This window comes from Nelumbo lutea, chromosome 1 (genome assembly GCF_056320005.1).
Source record: "Nelumbo lutea isolate HS-2025 chromosome 1, American lotus-T2T, whole genome shotgun sequence".
In the NCBI taxonomy this organism is placed as follows: Eukaryota; Viridiplantae; Streptophyta; class Magnoliopsida; order Proteales; family Nelumbonaceae; genus Nelumbo; species Nelumbo lutea.
Window position 1 is genome coordinate 5,906,496 of NC_142684.1, and position 25,183 is coordinate 5,931,678.

The window sequence follows — 25,183 nt, forward strand, 5'->3', positions numbered from 1 at the left end:
TCTCTAGATGATGTCTCATCATTTCTCGTACAATCATGGGGAGATTCCCAATATACGGCTGGAATGTAGGGCACCCCCGAGCTGATGTGAACTCACGATTTTAAACCTTGCTTTTAGTGGATAAGTAATTAAGTGGGTTGCAACTGATTGAATGGTGCGTTGAGTTGATCATACTTGATCACACCCCCTAAATATTTTATATATAATTTGAAAAAAAAATAGGGGGAATTTGATAAATAACCCCCTGATTGGTTACCTTTAATGATATCAGTCGATTGGTTATAAATTTTTCCAATATCATAGTCGAACTCATAAAAATAATCTATACACCAAGCCAGCACATTAGAATTTAATTTTTTTTAATTCGACCAAACCAGAAGTTGCCCATTAATAGGGAGGATTGAAGATGTTAGCGCAAAACACCAAAAAGTGTACATTGTGTATATCAATGGTGGTTCATGATCCTGTATGCATGCTTCAGACAGCTCAGATAGCAGTTGTTGGATGGGGCTAGAATCAACCTTCCCAAATGATTCTATAAGTGTAACAGGAATATTTTATTTTTGGCTTGGGGTGCAAGGTGCCCGATTAAAGTGCTTATAGGAACAGTATCTCCTAAAAACAAAGATTCTGAAAAATCTTTAGAATCCAGTTGTACATTGGAAACATCTCCCCATAAATTTTAATTTTACTTTCTGTGTTTTACTCATCTTACCATTAAATAGGGTCAAGTAGCAGCCACTTCTCACCCACTCTAAGACTTAACAAATATGAGACTGAGAAAAGAAAATGCTAATATGTGGAAAATACCCCCCTCCCCGTATTGGCATGCATCCCACTTTATGCCACCGGGTCCCACAAAGTTAGGAGGTTGAAGTTTGTGCCATAGCACAAAATCCAGTGTTCTCCACAGGCTAGTAAGACTCTGAGAGATCTAATTTCTGAGATACCTACTCCCTGGGGGTTTCAAGATATTCTTATGGCTGTGGGTGGGACCGTACTGGACCAAGCACCGCTCCATCATATGATTCTCATGGCTCCCAATTCCTTGTTTAACACTCTTGTATTTGCAATTGCAAGACTTCTCAAAAGAACCCAATGTAAAAAGCAACTCCCAAGTCCCAAGTAAACTACCCCATGTTAAATAGTCCCTTTGACAACTTGTGATAGATCGTTTTAATGGCGAAAGCAGTGTTGTTGCTATCCAACTCAGACCACACCAGATAGTCTGAGTCTGTCGTGAAAACCAAGAACGGGCTGACCATCGGGTTAACCAGTAAACCATGATACCGAGAATTCTGATTTTTAGTCTGGACTGAGATAAAATATTGGGCGAAAGGCCAAAATGAACGACGACGAAAATATAGATCCAGAATCCAAACCCCATCATGGGTGCTTAATGGCACCCAGACAAAAATAGAACTAACAAGTAATAACCCCTAAATTATGATTTTGCTTACGCGGCAGCTGTTTTAGCTTTCAAAAACAAATTATCATGGTCAACACCCCCCTAATTTATCAATCCTTTCAAAGGGGCTTCAAAAAAATTAAAATGCAAAAACAATATCAGATTCAAGCATTACATCCAAGAGGTAACCTAGTAAAATTTATTTATTTATTTATTATTTTACATGCCCAGATGCTTCAGGGCTAAACCTAGGCCCAGTTTACCGCTACCATTGGAAGTTAGGAACTCAATAAGCCTGGATACAAAAGAGGCTTCTTTTCTGTTTACGACTTGAGAGTGAGACGCAACCCAGAATGCTGGATGAGGATTCACTTGTAAACCATTGTCACCAATTCCTCTTGGTCTGTTTTGTCGCAGTCGGGGCTTTGAGAGTGCTCTGCAATCTCCCCACCTAAGAATCCTTGTATGCGCCCATAAACCTGCCGTCTACCAGGGGGTGGGGGTCTTAACAAAGGACCTAATGTCTATAGGACCTGTAAAAAGTAATGAGCATATCTCCTACATGCAGCACAAAATTGGTTTTTTTAAAACACGTAGAAGTGAGACCCCATACCTAATTTATTTCATAAACCCCTGACAAGCAGCTTCAGGTTTCAACTGTGTCCATGTGAATAGAGGGCTTAAACATCTCCTAGAGACCTCAAATAGCCGGAGAGCAACTTTTGGTGAATAACATGGAGAGACAGAGGTGGTTGTCTTTCAGGCATTGATCAACAGCTCTCACCTCGAGCTTCTTTTTTTAACTTATACCTAGCTCTCCGTGTGTTTTACTACAAGAATTATTCACACGTAGGATAAAATTTCTTTTTTCTCTAGGAAAAAATTGGATCAGATCGAATGATCCAAAAGGGGTTGGGAAAATCATTTTATAAGAGGAATGGACATCAGGCTGAGAATCTTAGTCGAGTCAAACATGATTTGCCTGTAACATGTGCTATCCTTTGAGCAATATGCCTTCAATATTTGCTTCATCCGAGCAAGAAAAAGGATTTCAATGGACCATAAAGTAGGAAATAAATTAGGCACAAGGAAACCATATATGCAGGCAAAAAATTAGGCACAATAAAGTGTGCAGTCTGAGGGTTTTCAGATTGATTCTTTCCCCGGTGCTAGGCATCTAAAATGGGGCATGCATTTTACAACAGCATATATATCTATTTGTCATAACTAAGATGGAGAGGAAATGCAGATTTCCCTTTTTTTTAATATAGAATCTTAAACAAGGGACTAAGGCAACTTACAAAAATGTCTATGCAGTAGCAACACAGAGTGGGCTGTGTAAAATATCGCCCAGAATTTGATCAGTGCTCCAATATTTTGATCCTCTCAAGACAATTATGCATTTGCTGAGTGATCTCTGGTGTAAGCTGATCTCCTGCCACAAGCTTATACTGTTCAAACTTTGCTTCATCACATTTCAAGGCAGCATTTTTACAAGCTTTAATGCTTCCTGAAATAAACAGACAAGAAATATTAATTCATGAAGACAAAATATATATAAAAATAAACCCACTTATTCTATCGATATATCAAGCACCATTTTCATTCAAAGAAATTAGTTGAACCAACAAATTATAATGCAAACTAAGAAGACAATTATGTATTTCAGGACTCAAACGTGCATGTCAATACTCACTTTCTCCTACACAGAAAAGAAAAAAAAATTAAAAAAATAACAAAGGAAAATATTTTTGAATTCAGGAAATTTGACATTTTACATACATTCAAAATATTTTCTAAAATCAATAATACAATAACATTTTCTTACACAAACAAATGAAGAGAAATCATTTTCCTACCAGTCATGGAAAACTGTCCTTTATCACCTTCAGAAAATGTCAGGAATGTAATCTTGTCTTGTAAATCAAAAAGGTAGAAGTTAAAAAAATGCTCATTTACTTAGACCCTACCTATGGTTTCATCTATTTACTAAAGCCTACCCTGTAGTTTGCATATTACTAAAACACCTCCATAGCCTACAACCATGTTACTTGATCAACCTTTCGTTAGGAACTGTTTGTATTTCCATCTAAGAATAGCCACATAACCTCTTAAGACAACCCTAGTAGTTCTCATATCACACACACACCACACTTTCTCCAGACCAAGTTATTACGTGGAGTGAAGGTTTTGTTTCTAAAAGGTTGATATGAGAACTACTACGGGGTATTTTTCAAATAAAAAACCCAGGACCATTTTCAGTTGGAAATACAAACTCTTCCAGAAAGAAGGTCAATTAAGTAAAGCACTTGCAAACTATGGGTAATACACAAACTAGAGGGTAGGTTTTAGTAAATGCGTGAAACTAAATGACCCAAAAAAAGAATAAAGACTCATGGAGCAATGCAACTTTGAAAATATAACAGATGGTTAGAAAAATTCCATTAGCAGCTCCACAAAACATTACCAGCTAAAGAAGTTAAAGACAACTCTATTGAGAAATGTTTAAATAAGTGATTTTAAAACTAAATACTAATTGATTTTATTGTAATTACACAAACTAATAGATAATTATTTCTTATTATGAAAATCAAGTCACAACATTTGGTAGGTTATTCCCTGGATAATTAACAAAACCACTTTCATACATTTAGTGGAAGTTCTGACTAGGAAATGCTTCAAGACATAATTACCCGTCTCAATATATTAGAACTTCTAGTAAGCAGAGGGAGTTACTTTAACTTGAAAAGTTGAATCATAAAAAGCTAGATAGGGAACAGAGTATCTTCAAGAGTTCTGCACTATCTACTCACCACTCAAGTTAAGCAAGTTAAACAGAACAGGGCAATTTCCGATAAGCCTGACCATGGTCATTGCAGACCATACTTTTCGGTATTCCTCACGTGAAGCTCTTATGATGCACAGCTTGGTTATAGGGTTGACATATTTAACTGCATGTAGATTGCTAGTTAGAGATTGAATGAAAGTAACTACTACTGGAAGTCAATGTCAATGTCTAACATCTAGACTACAACTGATTCAGGACTGAATCCCAAATATTACCCTGGAATGATCCAATTGATGAAGCTAGTCCACACTCTCCAAAGTTTACAAGAATGCTTTCATTGATTGCCTTGGAAATATTAAGTTGAGTGATGATAATAGGATCATTACGCAGAAGCTCTCTGTTTGGATCTAAGAAAACCTCCATTACCATGTATCTATTTTTGAATCCCACCATGATTCTTCACTTTCACAGGAAAAGAACAATATGTTAGATAAATAGGATACTGAATGCAAGAATAAGACGTGCATTTTTTGGATGCATTGATAGAAATGGCATCCAGATATATGATGGCATTTCAAACCATGAATTCATGAATGGTTAACCAACCAGGTACACATTTGAATCCCCTTTCATGATTAGCTGATCGAAATTATGCTACCTGCTAATATTATTACTTTTTTTTTTTTTGTAAAAGGTAAGGTATTTTATTAATTCAACTAACAGTACAAAGGAGCCTAGGCAAAAAAGAAGCTGCATAGAAACACCTCAGATTACAAATGCATCCAAGACTGAGAACTAAACAACAATCGCATGTTCTGATTTTTAAATTCCTCCGTTACCGACACCCAAGACAGTAATTTGCCCACAGCTTTCTGCACCATTTCCTCTGGAGATTTAGCTTTACCCTGAAAAGTTCTGTTGTTTCTTTCAGTCCAGATAGTCCAAAGTACCGCAGTTGGAACAGTGTTCCAAACCAAGGTTCCTTTCTTGCTAAGACCCTCAATTCTCCAACAATACAGCAGATCCATCATAAAAGTTGGCATTACCCAACTGACTTCCAAGGCCTGAAGGAAATGCCTCCAAATATAAGCCAAAACTGGGCAATGCATAGAAAGATGCTCAATAGTTTCTGCTGACCTACCACACAAGCCACATGACATGTCCATAACCCAGATGCCCTGTTTCATTAAATTAATTCTGGTTAGACACTTATTTAAAGCCACTGTCCAGATCAGAAACTTCACTTTAGAAGGACTATTAGTGTTCCTTGCCTAGCCGGAAAGTTGACATGACCTGAACTTATCAACTTACTGAACATAGACTTTAAAGTGAACCAACCATCAGCTTCCCATTTCCACCTCCAAGCATCCTCCTTGTTCAAGTCAACCTTCTGATTATGAAGCAAGCCCAGCAGATTCACATACTCTTCAACTTCCCAATCAAAGAGGCTTCTCCTACAAAGCAGATTCCAACTACTAGAGCTACCTGAAACAATGAAATTCTCAGCAACCGAGGGTTCCTGATTTACAGAAATTTGATACAAGAGAGGAAAGGCATCTTTCAGACACGCTTCAGAGCACCAAGAGTCTTTCATAAATTTAATTCTTTCCCCATTTCCCAATTTATAACCGATTCCTTCCTCAAATAAGAGTAGAGATCTTCAAGATACCTGTCCAAATGGAACTTATTCCTCTTGCAATAGGACCCTTGGACCTCCAACCACCCCAATCCACCCCATATTTATCCACGATAAGCTTTTTCCACCATGCATTCCTTTCATTTGCAAATCTCCAAAGCCATTTACAAAGGAGAGCAGAGTTGAACATCTTCAATTTTCTTATTTCCAACCCACCAACATCCTTAGGAAGACGCACTTGGTCCCAGTTTACAATATGAACTTTCTTTTCCTCCTCCCAGCCTCTCCAAAGAAAGTTCCTCTGTATTTGCTCCAATCTATTTGCAACTTTGATTGGAACAGGGAAGAGGGAAAGGAAATAAGTAGGGAGGTTAGAGAGAGTGCTCTTTATCAATGTTACTCTCCCCCCAAAAGACAGATATTTAGCTTTCCAAGATGCCAATTTCCTCTCCATTCTCTCAATCACTAGAACCCAAGTCTCAAAGGAAGTACATTTAGCCCCAAGCACTTTGGTTGCAAGAAATAACACTGCCTAACACACATTTCTTCCTTTCTACAAAAACTTTAGTCAAGATTTTGTAAAAACTGTGCAAGAGACTAATGGGCCTAAAATCCTTTATATTGACAGCCCCCTCAATTTTTGGAATGAAAGTGATGAAAGTTGCATTCAGACCTTTGAAATGAGGCATTAGTATGAAATGCCTAGAACACCTGCATCAAATCATTATTCACAATATCCCAGCATTTTAAATAAAATAAATTAGAAAACCCATCCAGTCCCGATGACTTATCACTTTCCAACTTCTTTACTGCATCCTTAATTTCCTCTTCTGTAAATGGTCTCTCAATCCAGAAATTCTGCTCTTCATTTAGTTTATTGAAATGTAGCTCGAAAGGGAAAGCTCTCTGAACCCATCTCTCTTTATAAAGGTTCTTATAAAAAGAAGTAGCTAAAGATTTAACCTCGGAGCTAGACTCACCACTCCTGTCCTCCCACACCAAATTACTGATCGAAGAGATCCTAGCACAAGCATTTGCCATTTTATGAAAGAACTTTGTATTTTAATCACCCCATTTGAACCAAATAGATTTAGCTCTATGTCTCCACTTCATCTCCTCCTCTACTGCCATCTTATCATATCTGAGTTTTGCAATTGACCTCTTAAGTCTCAGATCTTCAGTCAAGGGACCCGCCTCTTCAGCTCTGTCAATCTTGACAATGGTGCTCAACAAAGCCTTTTTTTCAGTATCCAACTTCATATTCTTCTCCATGCTCTAAATTTTTTAACTTACCCATGATGGCTTTAAGTTTTGATGCCATAACAAAAAAGCTAGAACCCTCCACCTGCAACTCATTCCACACATATCTGATTAAAGGGATAAGATTTTTCAAATTTAAAAGGGGATTTGAATGTCTCAAGGGTACACTTGACGATATGAATCACTTGAAACACACAAGCTGAATAGGACTGTGGTTGGACACCGGTCTAGGAAGGGTAAGCTGCCTGAAATCAGGAAAAAATTCATCCCAGTTTGAGGGTACCAAAAACCTGTCCAGCCTAAACAGAGTTGGGACTGATTGATTATTAGTCCAAGTGAATCTATTACCCTGAATTGGAACATCCATTAACTCCATACTATTAATGAAGCCAGCAAACATGTTCATCAAGCTAGTTCTTCTATCCCTTGTATTCTTCTCATCCACCGAAATAGTAGCATTAAAGTCACCCCTGATTACCCAAGGATAATTCTGAGGATCTCTCAAGTCTGTTAATTCCTCCCAAAAAGCCGCCCGAAGATTTGAGTCAACAGGACCATAAACATTTGTAACTTGAATAAGCTTTCCATCTTGTAATTTCAGCCTTAGATTGAGAAGTTACCAATTCTGCTGGAAACCAGAGAACAGAAAGTAGGGTCCCAAAGGCTCACAATACCACCGGCACTACCAGAAGCAGCCAAGGCCTCCCATCTGACCTGACCCTCCCCCCAGATACTTCGAACCGTAGCAGCATCAAGACTCTCCAGCTTAGTTTCTTGGAGCAAGACTATCTTAGACTTTGATTGTTTCAGAGAATCACATACCATCACTCACCTGACCCTCCTCTTATACCTTGTTAAACTGCTCTTAGCTCTTATGAAAAAAGAAAAAGAAAGGGAAAAAAAACTGATCTTAGCTCTGCTATGGTGGATTTCAACTAGGTCTAGCCTGTCAAGTTTCTTTTTAGAAATCCAAGAGTAAGGGAGTAGGAGGTATATATGCCACCCAATGTTTTGAAACATGGAGCCATGAGGCGACGGGTTCCATTACCTGGAGGCATGACGAGTAATTGAAAATGCAGGAGACATAACTTCATTCAGCATCTGTAACGCCCAATCAGATGGACTGTTTACCTTTGACCTTCGCTCAGCAGCGTGGAACTGGATATTTTTGCTGATGGGAATTCCTACCTTGCCAGGATTGCAACTTCCATTGAAGCTTCCCTGTGGATGGAAGCTCGCAAGGAGGAATCTGGGTCTACTACTGATGGCAAAGTTCTGTAACAGTTGGACGAAGGATTCAGGGAAGGGTCTGGCTCAGTACTCGCTGGCAGAAGGGAGGAAGGTATGGAGAGGTTGGAAGGAGATGGAGGGGAAGAGGAAGAGAAAATTCCAAGGAAGGTAGCAAGTGGGGATGAGGATAGTTCGGGGGAGGAACAGGAAAAAATTGGTTTTTATAAAGAAGCATAGGCAAGGGAAGGAATTGAATAGATTGAAGTTAATGGAACAAAGTTTTATAACGAGCATTGCTACTAGAACAACTAGTGTTGATGGGATGAGTCCGAGAGATGTTCTGGACTCTGGGGATCTATCAATATGACTAGAGTATTGTTACTAGCACAAACTACTGTTGATGGGATGAGTCCGAGAGATTTCTGGACTTTGGGAATCTTTCAAAATGACTAAAACACTGCTACCAGAACAACTAGTGTTGACGGGATGAGCCCGAGAGATGTTCTGGACTCTGGGAATCTATCAAAATGACTAGTACATTTCTTCTAGCACAAACTAGTGTTCACCGGATGAGTCCAAGAGATGTTCTGGACTCAGGGAACCTTTCAAAATGACTAAAGCATCACTACTAGCATAGCTATTGATGACTGGCTGAGACCAAGAAAAGTTCTAGACTCTAGGAATTTTCAAAATGAGCAGTGTCATTACTAGCACAACTGTTGTTGACAGGTTGATTCCGAGAAATGTTCTGGACTCTGGGAAAGATATTTTCTGGTTTATATACTACATGTATTTCAGAATCATAGGAAATCCAGAAAAATTATCAATTGTGAAACAAGTTCAAATCAGCCCCCCACAATATCCCACAGCACATCTCTGCCGTGTATTGGGAACATCTCCAGATGATAATACCAGAAATGATAATGTCATCATCAGGAGATGTTCCCAATACACGGCAGGGATGTGCTGCGGGACGTTGTGGGGGGCTGATTTGATCTCTTGTGGAACAACATATTTTAACATGATGTTTGGTAAAACTCATGGTGAAGTATGTTAAACTTGATTCCAATATCCATCAAACAACATTTTTATTCATCAATTGCCTAGTTTAATATCTAAGTGTATATGCGGAAAAGCATAAACAACATTATCATCTGAAGAATCATTATTTCTACAGTACAAAGGAATATGTCTAACAATCATCTTGGAATTTCACTGTCAAATAATCCATAATATTTGATTTTAATCCACAGAAAGATTAGTAGAAATGAATGTTAATTCCTACTACACAATCAAATTAAAATTTTGAAGATTGAAATACTTGGACCACAGAAGGATGAAAAGCTTTCTGGAACTAAGAAATAGATGGTTTGAAATACAGCAGCTTATAAAATCTATTTACGCATCCCATTACTGTGAGATAGAACTAAAAATAACCACAAACAATGGAAACCGTGAAATTAACACACCTCAGAACGGAGATATGGAACAGATATGATTGATTCAAGAGGGAGAATGAACAGAACAAACACCAAACGACGTCTGAGGCGATGAAGATGCGGAACAATGTCTATCCTTCGCTAGAACGGGAGAGGTGAACCGTGAGAGTTTGAGAGTGGAGGATAGTGGCGGAGAAATCTTCGAACCCTACGTCAACCTCTGAGAATGGCAGAGAATGGCGGAGAAACCTTCGACCTGAAAATGGTGAAGAATGGCAGAGGATAGCATGAGGAAACCTCGATCCTTAGTTTGAACCCTGAACAGGGACCCTTAAACCCTCGACCCAACCAATGTTAAATATTAACCCAAATGGGTACACTCGAGTCAACCTCACCCAACCCGTTTCCATTAAAGTTAATTGATCCACAAATAGAATTGGTGGATACAGTACAAACGGGTTTTTTTTTATAATAATCTAAAGGGTAAAATACATAAACTTCTTCTATAGTTTCACTTTAGCAAAAACCTCTTTGCTATTTTAAAAAAAAAATAATGTGCATCACACCCTAAGCCATTTCCAATGACGTTAATTGATCCACAAATAGAAATGGTGGATATAGTAGTACAAATAGGTTTTTTTGATAATAATCTAAAGGGTAAAATACATAAACTTCTTCTATAGTTAACCTTCCCTCTTTTTCAAAAAAATTAACAAATACCTCCCTTCCGTCAATGACCATGACGGAAAACATTAAAAAGATGATATTTTTCAAAATACCTATTTTACTTTTTATGAATTAATGTGCATCTGCTTTTATTAAAATAACCCTATTTCAGCAATTCCGTAATCTGCTCGAGTATAGTTCATCTTCTTTCTCATGATGCACAGCGCCAGAATGGCAGTACACTCCATAATCTGCTCAAACAATATTCATCTTATTCAGCAGCTTCGCCATTAAAGCGTTCATGAAGTCTCGCACGAGAAATCTATAGCTTCGTCTCATGAAAAATCTATAGGTTCTTCAACTACTTCGCCCTTCCATCAATGACCAAGACAGAAAACGTTAAAGAAATTTTACCATCTGATTAGTGATTCGGAACCTCTGCTCTTCAAACCCGTTGATTTGTTTTGGGCAGAAAAGATGGGTGTCAGCAATTTTTTGAAGCGTTCTCCAGTAAATGTCGTAAGGAGTGAGTCCAATGGCTCAATTGAACATCAGACTATAAGTTGACTCACAAGACGATCAACAAAGCTAGAGATGTTCAAGATTTCTTTTGCTACGTCAGGGTTACAAGTGACAATGACATGAGTTTCTCCGAGATTGAAAACCATGAGCTGACTAGCTCCACATTGCTGCCAACCGGTGGTGCACGAGGCCAACCATAATATTCATGCTTCCAAACATAGGGAATCCTCTCGGCCTTGGTATTGGCTTGGCTCTAGTTCCTTTCTTCCACTAGTACCTTCCCCAGGTAGGTCCACCTAGGTAAGCCCAGTAAAGAAGAGCTACTATTAAACAAGCACTGCATTTTTGCAACGAGAGCAAAAACCCAGAAGCACTCTATTTTTGTTTCCATAGTTGGCGGGCGAATTTTGCTTTGGATCCAGAGGGAGAGGAAGGACCTACATATTTCTCGTGTGAGACTCCGTGAGAAGAACCTATAGATTTCTCGTGCAAGACTCCATGAATGCTTTAATGGTGAAGCAATTGAAGAAGATGAACAATGTTCAAGTGGATTATTGTGGAGTGCACTGCCATTCTGCAACTATGCATGTAAGGAAGAAGATGAATAGTGTTTGAGCAATAGGGCTATTTTAGTAAAAACATATGCACATTAATTTGTAAAAGGGTAAAATAGGTATTTTGAGAAAAATGATCATTTCTTTAATGTTTTCCTTCTTGATCTTTGATGAAAAGGGAGGTATTTGTTAAATTTTTCAAAAATAGAAGGGATGTTTTTGCTAAAGTGAAACTATAAAGGAGGGTTTTATGATTAGGATAAATATAAATACCCCTATTTAATATGGGGTCAATGACAAAGATGCCTTGTACTCTAATTTACACAAAAATCCATTGAATTTTTACCATGCAACAAATACCTGCTTACCCTTGATTAAGGTGGAGTGGATTGGCAACGATATATTCAATTTCAACCCACACCACCTCAATGCCATGTGTTCGGTCGGTAGTCCACACTATCTTATGGATTGATCCACACCATAGCCCATTTTCTCATCCACAAGTTTATCTCATGGAAGCATCTACGCCATACCATTTTGCATATGGAATAATGATCCCATACTTCACATGGATGTTTAACCCTAGTATAAGACCTCTTTTCTTTTTACTATTGCAACACTTCTTTGTGAGCTCATTGTTATTCTTCTCTACTCATCATTGCTATTCTTCTTTATTTGAACTATGGTTGTAATCGGATTGGACTCAGATCAGATGCAACAAAGCCCACATTCAATCTGATTATTCATAACTTACATTTGAATCCAATTGGCTTGGATTTGAATTCAAATCCTAACGGACTCGGATCGGATCTAGATTTAATTCGATTTTGCTATAAATTTTCTAAAATACCAAAAAATAATATTTATTTATTTTTTAACTTTATATATAATAAAATAATATAAATATAACATACTAAATTATTATATATAAATTCATATAATATAATATATAGAATATATTTTTATAATTTTAAATATAATTATATAAAATTTATATATTAAAATTAATAAATATTATAATGATTGGTTTCATATTTTAATCAGATCGGATGGGGTCACATCCGAGTCCAATCCAATTATTAATTGGATGTAGATTTTAACATCTGAATCCAATCCGACTAAATAAATACATCATTTGAATCTAAGATAATCGGATTGGATGCTAGATCAAGCCTTAGATTTTCGGGTATTACTAACAAACCTAGTTTGAACCACTCACCACTCCTCCAACCACTAAATGGTAACTAGTAAGTATTCATCCTTTGTTTATTCCCATGCTATATTACTCTTCTCTATTTGAACCACTCACCACTACTACTCATGTTTATTAATTAATATTGATATTATTTTATTAAATTTTCAGCTTCAAATATTACTTTTATTAATATTAATTGTTATTGTTATTGCTAATTATTATTAAATATTATTAAATTTTTTGTTAATACTATCAATTATCATTAATATTACTACTCATTTTTAATTAATATTAACATCATTATTTGTTATTTAATATTATTAATTATTACTAATATTATTTTTATTAACTATTAAAATCCTTAGCAATTTACTAATATTTTTCTATTGTGTATATTATAGAAAATAATATTATTTTTAATGATTAACGACATAGATTATCTCAAATGTTATAGCTGAGATGCACGGAATCAAATACAATGTGCAAATTGAAATATGCCACACCTTGCAGAATGCCCATGGAGGTGTGGTGTGGATCAGTCTACACATTTTTGTCCATGGTGTAGAACAACTACCTTGTTGGGGTGTGGTGTGGATGAAAACACACTACCCAATTTCTCATCTACGTTATAGAACACCTCCTAAATGACAGAATGCACTAAATTATCAAAATACCTACTTGAACTTCCTTTATTATTTTTTTCATTGCCCTTTTCTTTTTAAAACCTAAATCTAACCTACCTATTTTATTTGCAAAGTGCATTGATCAAAATAGAATATGTCACAAAATTCAGATCACAACCTTAATCATATGATCATAAACCCCAAAAGCACAATCTATATCATGGTTTTTGCAATGCCCCAAGTATTAGAATCAATGTGGCTTCTTGGAATTTCCCCTTCTTGCACAATAGATTGATCATTGAGTGTCAAAAGACTAGACCCATGTTTGGTATCACTTAAAATAAGTGTTTAAAATAAGTGGTGGGACCACACAATAAGTGGTAAATAAGTATTCATTACTGTTTGGCAAAAAGGCCAGAAATAAGTACTAATTTTGAAAACAAGTGTTTAAAAAATAAGCAAGTCCAATACTACTTATTTTAATTACTTCAAGATAATGCTTATTCAATTTTTATGGGACAAGATTGACCCTAAACATTTTTCAAAATACCAATACTACCCCTACAAATGGAGAAAACCCAATCATCTTCTCCATTCATGTAGGTGACTTGTGTCTAAGAGTGTACTAGAGGGGTGACCAATGGCTCTTGTTTGTGATTTTGCTCCTATGTATGGTGTTTTTTCACATTTTGCCTTATTCCTTCATTGTAGGGTTGGCCACAAGCCAAGCTCTTCATGAGCTATTCGAGCTCTACTCGTGAAAAGCTTGGCTCATTTCGATTTCAACCAAGCTCGAGCCCAATTAACAAGCTTGTTTATCAATCGAGTCAAGCTTGAATAGCTACATGCATACATATATACATCGATACATGCATACATATAATAATAATAATAATAATAATAATAATAATAATAATAATAATAATAATAATAATAATAACAATAATAATAATAATAATAATAACAACAACAATAATAATAATAATATATTTTTAATAATAATATATATATAATATTTTTATTTTTATATATAATAATAACTAATTATTATAATTCTTAAATTTTAAAATATCAAATAAAAATATTTTTTACATATAAACATTTTAATCTTTATAAAGCATTTTTCTCAAGTCAAGCTTGAGTTGAGTCGTCCTCGAGCTCAAGGTTCTAGCTTGAGCTCAAGCCTTGTAATGCCTTGGCGAGTTGAGTTCGAATACACCCCTACTTCATTGTTCCCATGTCATTTCTTCTTGCTTCTGCCATTTTTTTTTCATCTAAAACCATATTTGTGCCCTTTCTTTTGCATAGATCCGAGTTTGGGATGACCTACACACATCCTACTACTGAGTGCCGACAAATCGAGGTAAATTGATTTCTAATTTTTTTTTTTTTTTTTTGCTTTCATAGTGAAATATGAATCATTTGCCTTTTTGCATATTATTATGAGTAATATGCGATTACCCTTTTTTACAAAAAATTTGGGATATTTTCATTATTTTTACTTATGATGTTGATTCTACATACTATTAATAGTAATATATTGATATTTTTGTTGTTAACAGAAATATTATTATTATTAATTTTAATTTATACAAAATGCTCTGGTTAATAGTAAAATAGATAATTGAAATATTTATTTCTATCATTATAGTTAATGATATTATCATCATTAATTTAAAACTATTATATTATAACTTCATTAACAATATTTGTTATTGTTGTTGTTGTTCTTGCTATTACTATTACTATTATAGGTAAAGCTTTGAAAGTGCTTTTGTAAAAGTACTTTTTGTAGTAGTTTTTTTTGAAAATTACTTTTTATAGAGTAATTTTATGTAAGTACTTATTGATAGTATTTTGTAAAAGTAATTTCTAAAAGTACTTTTTAAAAAGTAATTTTGTGAAATTACTCTTTGAAAATACTCACAAAGTACTTTTTAAAAAGTACTCCTGTGAAATTACTTTTTTGGAAGTACTTTCGAAAAATTGCTTTTTTATGAAACTAATTCCATGAAGCACTTTTTGATAGTAATTTTCTAAAAGTACCTCATGAAAGTAATTTTGCAAATGTGCTTTCTTGAAATAATTTTGTAAAAGTACTTTTCCAAAGCACTTCCATAAAGTGCTTTTTGAAAGTAATTTGTGAAATTATTGGTGCTATTGTTATTATTGTTATTTATCTATTATTATTATTATTATTATTATTGTTGTTGTTGTTGTTGTTGTTGTTGTTGTTGTTGTTGTTGTTGTTGTTGTTGTTGTTGTTATTATTGTTATTTATCTATTATTATTATTATTATTATTATTATTGTTGTTGTTGTTGTTGTTGTTGTTGTTGTTATTGTTGTTAATCATTTGTTTTTATTATTTAAAATGAACATATTTTAAAATAATATTAAAAAAATACAACATTTATATACATTTATGAAGTATGGGCTAAAAATGCCATTTCTACAAAAAATAAGTACTTATTGGTCAAGTGGCTCACTAAACAATGTAACCCTCATAAGCAAGGTTTTTAAAACCGACCTAGACAACAAACCGATTAGGGGCCCGGTTCGCAAGTCGAACGGTCTCACTATTCGAACCGAACAGACGACCCGTTCTAACAAAAAAATAAAAATAAATAAAAAATTGTCAAAACCGTTGAATGGTTCAAATGGTTTGAACAGTTCAACCGCCTGGGTCAGCGGTTTGTTGACCAAATCAACTTTTTTTGCAAAAATCCAGTTTTGGAACCTGATCGTTCTCGATTTTTTTGGCTTAAGCATCCAGTCTAGTCCAGTTTTGAAAACCATGCTCATAAGTGCTTTAAATAAGTATAAGTGATATGGGAAAAGACACGCCAAATAGCAGTAAGTACATATTCAAATAAGTACTTAAATGTAAACACTTATGAAACATAGCCTAGGTTTGTACTTATTTCTCAAACTACTTATTCACAAAACATAGCCTAGGTTTGTGCTTATTTCTCAAACTGCTTATTCACAAAACATAGCTAGTTACACACATTTTGGGAAGTTTCAATTAAGGGTGAGTAAATGGTAGGTTCTACTTGGAACTAAATAGAATTAACCTCAAATTAGCTTTAAACTAGCCCTATCCAATCTGTTACAGGGTAGGGTCTAGTTCCAAATTATTGGAACTAACCCCCACCCAAACCAGTTTTAGGTGCTTACCCTACCCAAACCGACTTGATGAACTGACCTTGCTTGGCCTTGGTGGAACCGACCTAGATCAAACTTGTCTTGAAATAAACCCCTAAATAATTTTGGGGATGTGAAAGATTTAAAAGCACTCATGGTTATAAAGGTCATAATCTCACTTGATCATTGAATATGTACAATGATTTGAATATATTTGAATATTTGAATATGTACAATTAATAATGCAAAAGATAATATTTACAAAAATTAAGTTTAAATTTAAATTATAAGTTTTGAACAATATAATAATAATCTACATATTAATGTTAAGTTTTGATATGAACGAGTTTTATTTTAAATCTTTTTGGCCAAATCAAATCCATTATTGGGTTAGTCGAGATGAATGAGTTTTTAGTTTCCTAATAAAACTCAAACGATCCAACTTGCTTATAAAATATGAATAAATTAATATTAAAATATTATAAATAAAAATATATTCTGAAACTCTATATTTATTTATTTATATTGCAAAAAAATAATATTTATTTATATTATAAAACTATATATTAATTTTTAATTTTTTATTATTTGTCAATTACACTCACGAGCTACTTTAAGCCAAGTATTATGAAGCTTGAATTCAGAATCCAACTAGACTAACAATTTACTTAAGAGAAGCATGAAAATGTCATTGTCAATTTTAAATTATATCCCTAAATAATATTAGAACCTTGTTTATTATTTACATATATGTTTTTCAATTTTTATTATTTATATTTTACCTATTTTTATATAGTTTTTATTTTATTTATGACGCCAATGTTGATCCATTTAAATTATATTATACCCAAAATACCCCTTCTCGCCATCTTTTTTTCTCTACTCAAACATTTATCTTTTTGATTTCATGGACCGAAGTCAAGTGGCACCACCTTATCGCCACGTTGGTGTTGTTTTCTCACCTCCAGGCTCCAGCTCTGCCATGAAACAAACGTCTCTCGCTCGCTCCTCTCCTCCTCCTCCTCCTCTCTCTCTCTCTCACACACAGACGTCTGGCATGAATTGGGGTTTTTGGAAAGAGACCCCCTCTTAGCCATGAATCATGCTTTAATCCGTTTCTTTATTTCTTATACTAAAACGCATTAAAGCCCCATTATTTGTAATTCAATCTTACTCATCTATACAACCATACTTACAGCCGTTCATGACTCTGTTAACAGCATCATCCAATGCTAGATTCAATCTTTCTTCTCCCTCCGTCCGTCCAACTACACTGCTCAAACCATCTTCAGTACGTGCTTTTGGTGGGGCTCTCTGTCTCCGTGCCTTCAAAGTATCAGGAGGGGAGAATGTGGGGAGGAGGAGGGCCCTCTTCGTCTCCGTCATTACCAGCCACCACTGAGACATAGAGGAACGAGGCCATTATTGGTTGAGGCGGCGGCCGCTGAGGATAAATTTGGGAGGATTCTATTGTTAGATGTGGTGGTGAAGCAGAGGAGGGTCTGATTTGGAAGGAAATGAAATTCCCTCGATGTGGCCACGACAAGGGTAGTGTTGGCGATGCATGTTCCGTGCTTATTTGCGCTTTTTACTTTCAATTGGGGAGTGTTCTGGGTGACTGTTGTGTTCTATGTGGCGACGGTATTAGCCAGTATTAATGGCGAAGAGCAAGATGAGGAAATTTTGATACCGGTGTCAACCAGTATTAATGGAGGTTTTTTTCTAAAAAGTTTTCCTTTAATCACCAAGCCTCTCTCTGTCTTAGCTCTCTATGCCCTATCATTCTTAAAAGACTCGTGAAATCTCACAAGGTCGGTCGATCCTTAGCTTCTATCGGACCCAAAGAGCTTGAAGACCACCGATATATATACAATTATCCTAGTCATAGGCCAAATAGCCAAACGGCTTGGCTTTATCAAATTTTATGTTTGGACAAAATTTTAGGTTCGTGGGTTCGAGCTCGGGGCTTTCTCAAATAACACTAGTCCGATACTATTATATATATAAATAAATACTTATATTATATATAATAAATAAATATATATTATTCAATTAATATAATATTAGTTTATAAAGGTATACTGAAAATATGACATCTTATGTACAAATCAAGCTTCGGGCTCAAGCTTGAGCATCGGGCTTTATATGAAGGTTGGGTTCGAGTTCAAGATTTAGGCCTGATGGTCGAGCTAGGCTTAGGCTTGGGCTTGCATATTTTTTGTTGATAAAGAGGCCCGTATTAATTATAAAAATATAATTTTTTATAATTAAAATTTTTATTTAATTCTAGTCTAGTATAAAAAATATAACATTTCTATATATATTAATATAAAATGTGTTGTTTAAATATTATATAATAATATTTACCATATATGCATATAACTTCCAAGTTGAACTTATTAGGGGGTTGTTTAGCTTGGGCCCCATTTGCTAAATCCACCATTTCTGATTATCCCTGATAATATGTGGACATGGTGCATATTTTAGCTAGACCTAACTCAAAAGAAAATAATTGCTTGGGATTGTAAATTTATAGATGTAATAGGATTATGTTAAGTTATAAATGATTTCTAACTTTTTATTATTAATTATTAAAATATTATTAGCTATAAAATATTACAATTATTAAATTAATGTATTTATTTACAATATAGTAATTTCTGGAAATTATCATATTTTTAGAAATATTGCTAATTTCTTGGCTGAAATTAATTAAATGTAATTTTTTGATAATTAAATGTAAATTTCAACTATTTATAGCTTAAATTATAATTACTGTTAATTACAGTTTAAAAATAATTATGGTTAATTATATTATTATTAATTAAAATACATTATTTTTTCATTATTATTCAGATTTTTTGCAACAAAATACAATTAACTTAAATTTTTAATTATTTTTTAGAATTTTACTCAAGCTTTAGGTTTTTCATAATTTCTAGATTTTTAATTAATTTTTGGTGTTTTTTCATTACTATTTAGTAATTTCTGCATATTTTTCAATAATTTTCAATATTTTCATCATTTATATTTGCGTATTAGTAACTACAAATTTAATTTGCATTTGCTTTCAATAAAAATAAATTAAATGAATAAAAGAATACCATAGTTAATAGAAACACAACTAACTTTCAATAATTTTTGGCTTGGGTATTTTTTAATATTTTTATGGTATTTTTAATAATAAAATACTATTAATTGTACTTTTTAATTATTTTCAGTAAATAGCCTTAATATAAAATATTGTTCATTTTCAATATTTTTAATTATTTTTAGTATTTTAATTATGTTTAGGTTTTTTAGAATTTTTTGGATTTTTAATTAATTGTTGGTATTTTAAAGCTATCAATTAATATTTTTAATTAGTGTTTATTAAGGTCTTAACTCAAGAGTTATCTAATAATATTATTAAAACTATCACCTAATATTTTTTATATTTAAATTTCTTGTTTTTATTAGCGTTTATTAAGTTGAACTTTTAACTAGAATTGAAACACATTTTTAATATTTACTACATTTTGTGAATATTTATTTTTAGTGAAAGTTTAGTGAAATTTTAAATTAATAATTTTTTATTGTTTAACCTCAACCTATTTATATTATTTGATTTATGTCATGGTTTTTAAAATTGGGACGAACCGAAAAAATCGGAAACTAATCAGGTGACCAGTTCCGTTTTACCCCATAACTATTATTTCATCAAAAGCTATTGATTTGGTCAACAAACCATTGACCCAATTGGTCAAACCATTTGAATTGTACAACAGTTTTGGCCATTTTTTTTTATTTTTTATTTTTTGTTAGAACGGGTGGTTTGTTCGGTTCAAACAGTTGAAACGTTCGACCCAGGAACTGGACCTTTAACCGGTTCATTGTCCAATTCAATTTTAAAAACCTTGATTTATATTATTACTATTCTCTCCTTCTTTCTCTCTCTTAAATGTAATAATAACATGCATTAAAATAAGAGGCCTTAGAAAACCCAAAGGTCTCTCTCTAATAATATGCAACTTTGTTAATCTAATCAATATAAGCAATGCTTACTGTTTTATATTTTTAAAACAAAAGAAAATAAGAAGAAAAGTAAAAATGGAAAAAATAGATAAATAGCTTCTCTCAAAGGAGAGACACATGGACTATGCATCACACAGGTTCCCGCTAGTAAAATATTATAAATTGACATTTAAAGAGGAGATATGGGAAGGAGAGGGGGGAGCTAAAGTTTATTAATAAAATATTATATTGACATTTAAAGAGGAGAAAGGGTTAGGGAGGAGGAGTTTATACATTAATGGAGAGAATTCACATATCTATATCTATACTACATTGAAAAGCACGAATGACCTCAAGAATTTTTTTGGAATTTTCTAAGGACAAAATTTACCCATCTAGATTTAAATCTATTAATAAAAATGTGGGTAAATAGGGTAACCGGTTATTGATATTAAATGAGTAGGAAAGAGGTAATTTAAAGATATTCAATGCATTCAATTCTCTCTCATTAAATCTAACATTTAAGTTATTAATTTGCATTCATATAAGTCATTTTTGTTTATTCTCATCATTAAGTTTTATTAATTGAATCCATACTTAATAAATTAATAATTCTAATAACATAAAAGATTATACTTTTAAAATCTACCTAGCAAAAGTAGTGTGTACATATAGGTGGTAGTAAGAAATTAAATCATTTTGGGTCAAATGGGTTAATCCATGTTGCCATGATTAAATAATAAAATTAAAAATAGATAAAATGAAGAAATAGAAATTAAAAAATTAGAAACATTTTTAATATGCATATTAAATAATAACAAATGTTTTTATTAATGATGGGAATGGAATGTAAATTTTAAAACCAATTGGAAATAAAAATGTTTTCCTATTCTCTCTCATTAAATGCTATATTTAATATATATTTTTCTTATCATTAAATTCTTATAATTAAATCTACAATATTAATTTTAATAGTATACAAATAAATATTTTGAAATGTAATTTGAAAACAATACCATTTTCTTCCCTCCCGGTGGTGAGCAAGCAATTCAACCATTTGGGATCAAATGGATTAATAAATAATGTCATAATTAAATAATAAAAAGTGAAAATAAATAACTATATGAAATGTAGGAAGCATTTTTATTAATGATGAAAATAGAATGCCAAATTCAAAATCTACCTAGAAATGAAATGATTTCATAGTCAAAGAATAAAATTTTTAATAATAGAAAATACAAAGAATCACAAAAATAAAAAAAGATATAAAAAATCTTGAGCACATATCTAATGTTATATATTTATAAAAAATAAATATGGGGTACATCCCTAATATTATGCATTCATTATATTGAATAAGAATAAGTTATATACATAAGAAATAATTTTATCAATGATTGAAATGTAATACAAAATTTAATATCAACCTAGAAATCAAACTATTTTTCTTTTTAGATTGAAGGTTAGTGGTTTGAGTCAAATGATACAATAGACAAACAAAAATTTAGTGTGATGAGTAAAAAATATTTTATATAATGTAAATAAAATATATAATTTAAAGGAAAAATTATAATCAAAGTCAATTGTACATTTAAAATTAGTTTGCAGGTTGGTCCAAAAACCAACACAATTTTGACAACTGACTCTAAATTTCAAATTATAAAAATCCCCCGCCATATCATCGGAGGCTTGTCTGGCTATTGCCAACACGAAACTATTAGTCCATGTTGGATGCAACAAAAAGCCTATACCAAAAATAAGTTTTCAATTTCTCTCCCACTCCCTTCATCTCTCGATCTCCCTCCCTTCTCTCTATTCTCACATTCATCTCTCAATCTCCTACTCCCTTTGTCTCTTCCACTCTCTCAGCTTCAAACTGTAGCCAAATCAAAACTTCTCTCTTTCTCTCTCTATCATTCTCCCTCAGTCTCTATCATTCTCCAATTGGTGTAAATTTCATACTCAAGAGTTTCTTATAAATTTCTATCAAATTGGTGTAATGATTTTTGAACCATACTAAGTTGGTCCCATGTTCTTTTATATGATCTAATTAATACCATATAAGTGTGTAAGAACATTAAGAAAATGAGAGAGGGAGTGGAAGAGAAATTAAGAGAGAACAATAGAAATTAAGGGAAAAGAGAGATCAACCAAGAAAGAGAATGAGAAAGATTGATATAGAGAACGTAAATATAAAAACCAAAAACCATTTTTATTTATTTTTAAATCGCATAGTCGTTAAGCAAATAAAGATGATTGTGAATGAGAGAGTGTGAGGGAGATTGTGTGTGTGAGAGAAAGAGAAACTAAAAACCCTTTTCTTTTTATTTTCCAATCACCCAACATTAAAAGGAAATTTCAGTATAAGCTTTTTGTTATATCCAACGTGGATTAAGAGTCTCATGTTGGCAACAACCACATAAGCCTCCGATGACATGGCAAAGGTTTTTATGATTTAAAATGTAAAGCCAAGTGATGCAATAGACAAACAAAAATTTAGTGTGATGAGTAAAAAATATTTTATATAATATAAATAAAATATATAATTTAAAGGAAAAATTATAGTCAAAGTCAATTGTACATTTAAAATTAGTTTCATGTTGGTCTAGAAACCAACAAAATTTTGACAACCAACTCTACATTTTAAATTATAAAAATCCCCCGCCATATCATCGGAGGCTTGTCTAGCTATTGCCAATACGGAACTATTAGTCCATGTTGGATACAAAAAAAGGCCTATACCAAAAATAAGTTTTCAATTTCTCTCACACTCTCCCTGTCTCTCGATCTCCCTCCCTTCTCTCTACTCTCACATTCATCTCTCAATCTCCTGCTCCCTTTGTCTCTCCCACTCTCTCAGCTTCAAACTGTAGCCAAATCAAAACTTCTCTCTTTCATGTTGGATACAAAAAAAGGCCTATACCAAAAATAAGTTTCCGGTTTCTCTCCCACTCTCTCTGTCTCTCGATCTCCCTCCCTTCTCTCTACTCTCACATTCATCTCTCAATCTTCTGCTCCCTTTGTCTCTCCCACTCTCTCAGCTTCAAACTGTAGCCAAATCAAAGCTTCTCTCTTTCTCTCTCTATCATTCTCCAGTTGGTGTAAATTTCATACTCAAGAGTTTCCTATAAATTTTTATCAAATTGGTATAGTGATTTTTGAACCATACCAGGTTGGTCTCATGTTCTTTTATACGATATAATTAATACCATATAAGTGTGTAAGAACATTAAGAAAATGAGAGAGGGAGCGGGAGAGAAATTGAGGGAGAACAATAGAAATTAAGGGAAAAGAGAGATAAACCAAGAAAGAGAATGAGATAAATTGATATAGAGAACGTAAATACAAAAAATCAAAAACTATTTTTATTTATTTTCAAATCACATAGTCGTTGAGCAAATAAAGATGATTGTGAATAAGAGAGTGTGAGGGAGATTGTGTGTGTGTGAGAGAGAGAGAAACTAAAAACCCTTTTTTTATTTTTCAATCACCCAACATTAAAGGGAAATTTCAGTATAAGCTTTTTGTTGTGTCCAACGTGGATTAAGAGTCTCATGTTGGCAACAGCCACACCTCCGATGACATGGCAAAGGTTTTTATAATTTAAAATGTAAAGCCAATTATTAGAGTTTTGTCGGTTTATAAACCAACTTGTAACCTAATTTTAAATGTACAACCGGCTCCGACTATACTTTTCCCTAATTTTAAACTAATTCAAAAGCAAAGCTATTTTCTTATCTATATAGTGGGTTAACGGTCTAACTTTTCAAAGAAACCCATGATGTCCTACTTGAATAATAAATATTTAGGTTTATTTTTAATCATATTGTTACTTTTGTTAATTTTCAATTTCTATCTTAATTATGATATATCTTAAATTCAAGTAATTAATATGAAGAAAATTTTCTCACGTGCAACGTATGTGCTTAATTACTAGTTACTTATAAAAGTGTGAATGGATCTTATTTTTAGGAATTTTCATTGGACATGATTTACCCCTTGATATTGAGCTATCATGGGGCAAATTTTTATTTTAATAAAAAACTTTAATTGAAACAATAAGCCAAATGAACAACATTTATGAATAGAAAATTTAAGACCTTGTTTATATATATATATATATATATATATATATAGAGAGAGAGAGAGAGAGAGAGAGAGAGAGAGAGAGCAACCACTTATCTCCTCATTTAAATCTCTCTCATTAAGTCTTATATTCAATGTATTAACTCTCACTATTTCATTGAATCTTGTATTAATTAACCATATTAAAGAAAAATGAGTGTGATAAAGAATAATTGTTTTATTGGTGATAGAAATAAAATAAAAATTTAAAAATAACCCAAAAGTAGAGTTGTTTCATTGTTTTTGATGGAGAGTTAACTGTTCAACTTTTGATATCATAGTTAAATAATAATAAACATTTAAAACAAAAGATGAAATCACAAAAAAGTATATTAAATATAAAAAAATTCATAGAAACCATTTGGACGCATCTCTAATATCAAATATTCATCATAGTGTGACAAATAAAAATAATTTTTATAGATATAGAAATATAAAAAAATTGTAAAAATTTTGGAACATATTATTTGTTAATATCATCGTCATCATCACAAAAAATTGCCAGATGCAAAACATGTGCATACCTAAAGCCTATTAATAAAATATTATATTTAATAGCAAAATTATTGCATGTTTTCAAGACCGTACATTTGCATTA

At 33.1% G+C, this 25,183-nt stretch overlaps 1 protein-coding gene across 9 annotated transcripts; it reads right to left on the reverse strand.

Moving 5' to 3' along the window:
• Positions 1–1,470: 1,470 nt before the first annotated feature.
• EMB1687 (ribonuclease P family protein / Rpp14 family protein) lies at positions 1,471–10,094 on the reverse strand. Of its 9 annotated transcripts, none has more exons than XR_016104807.1 (5): positions 9,792–10,094; positions 4,472–4,658; positions 4,222–4,359; positions 2,710–2,918; positions 1,471–1,966 (listed from the first exon to the last, which is right to left on the reverse strand). XR_016104807.1 is itself a non-coding variant. In XM_088963675.1 (4 exons), exons 2-4 carry the CDS (start codon positions 4,647–4,649, stop codon positions 2,770–2,772), a joined length of 465 nt encoding a protein of 154 aa, XP_088819801.1. In that variant the 5' UTR covers positions 4,650–4,653; positions 9,792–10,093; the 3' UTR covers positions 2,509–2,769. The 9 variants fall into 9 exon arrangements, 1 of the variants encoding a protein (XP_088819801.1); XR_016104808.1 differs by having other exon boundaries at positions 1,471–1,894; positions 4,472–4,653; positions 9,792–10,093; XR_016104806.1 differs by having other exon boundaries at positions 4,472–4,653; positions 9,792–10,093.
• Positions 10,095–25,183: the final 15,089 nt, after the last annotated feature.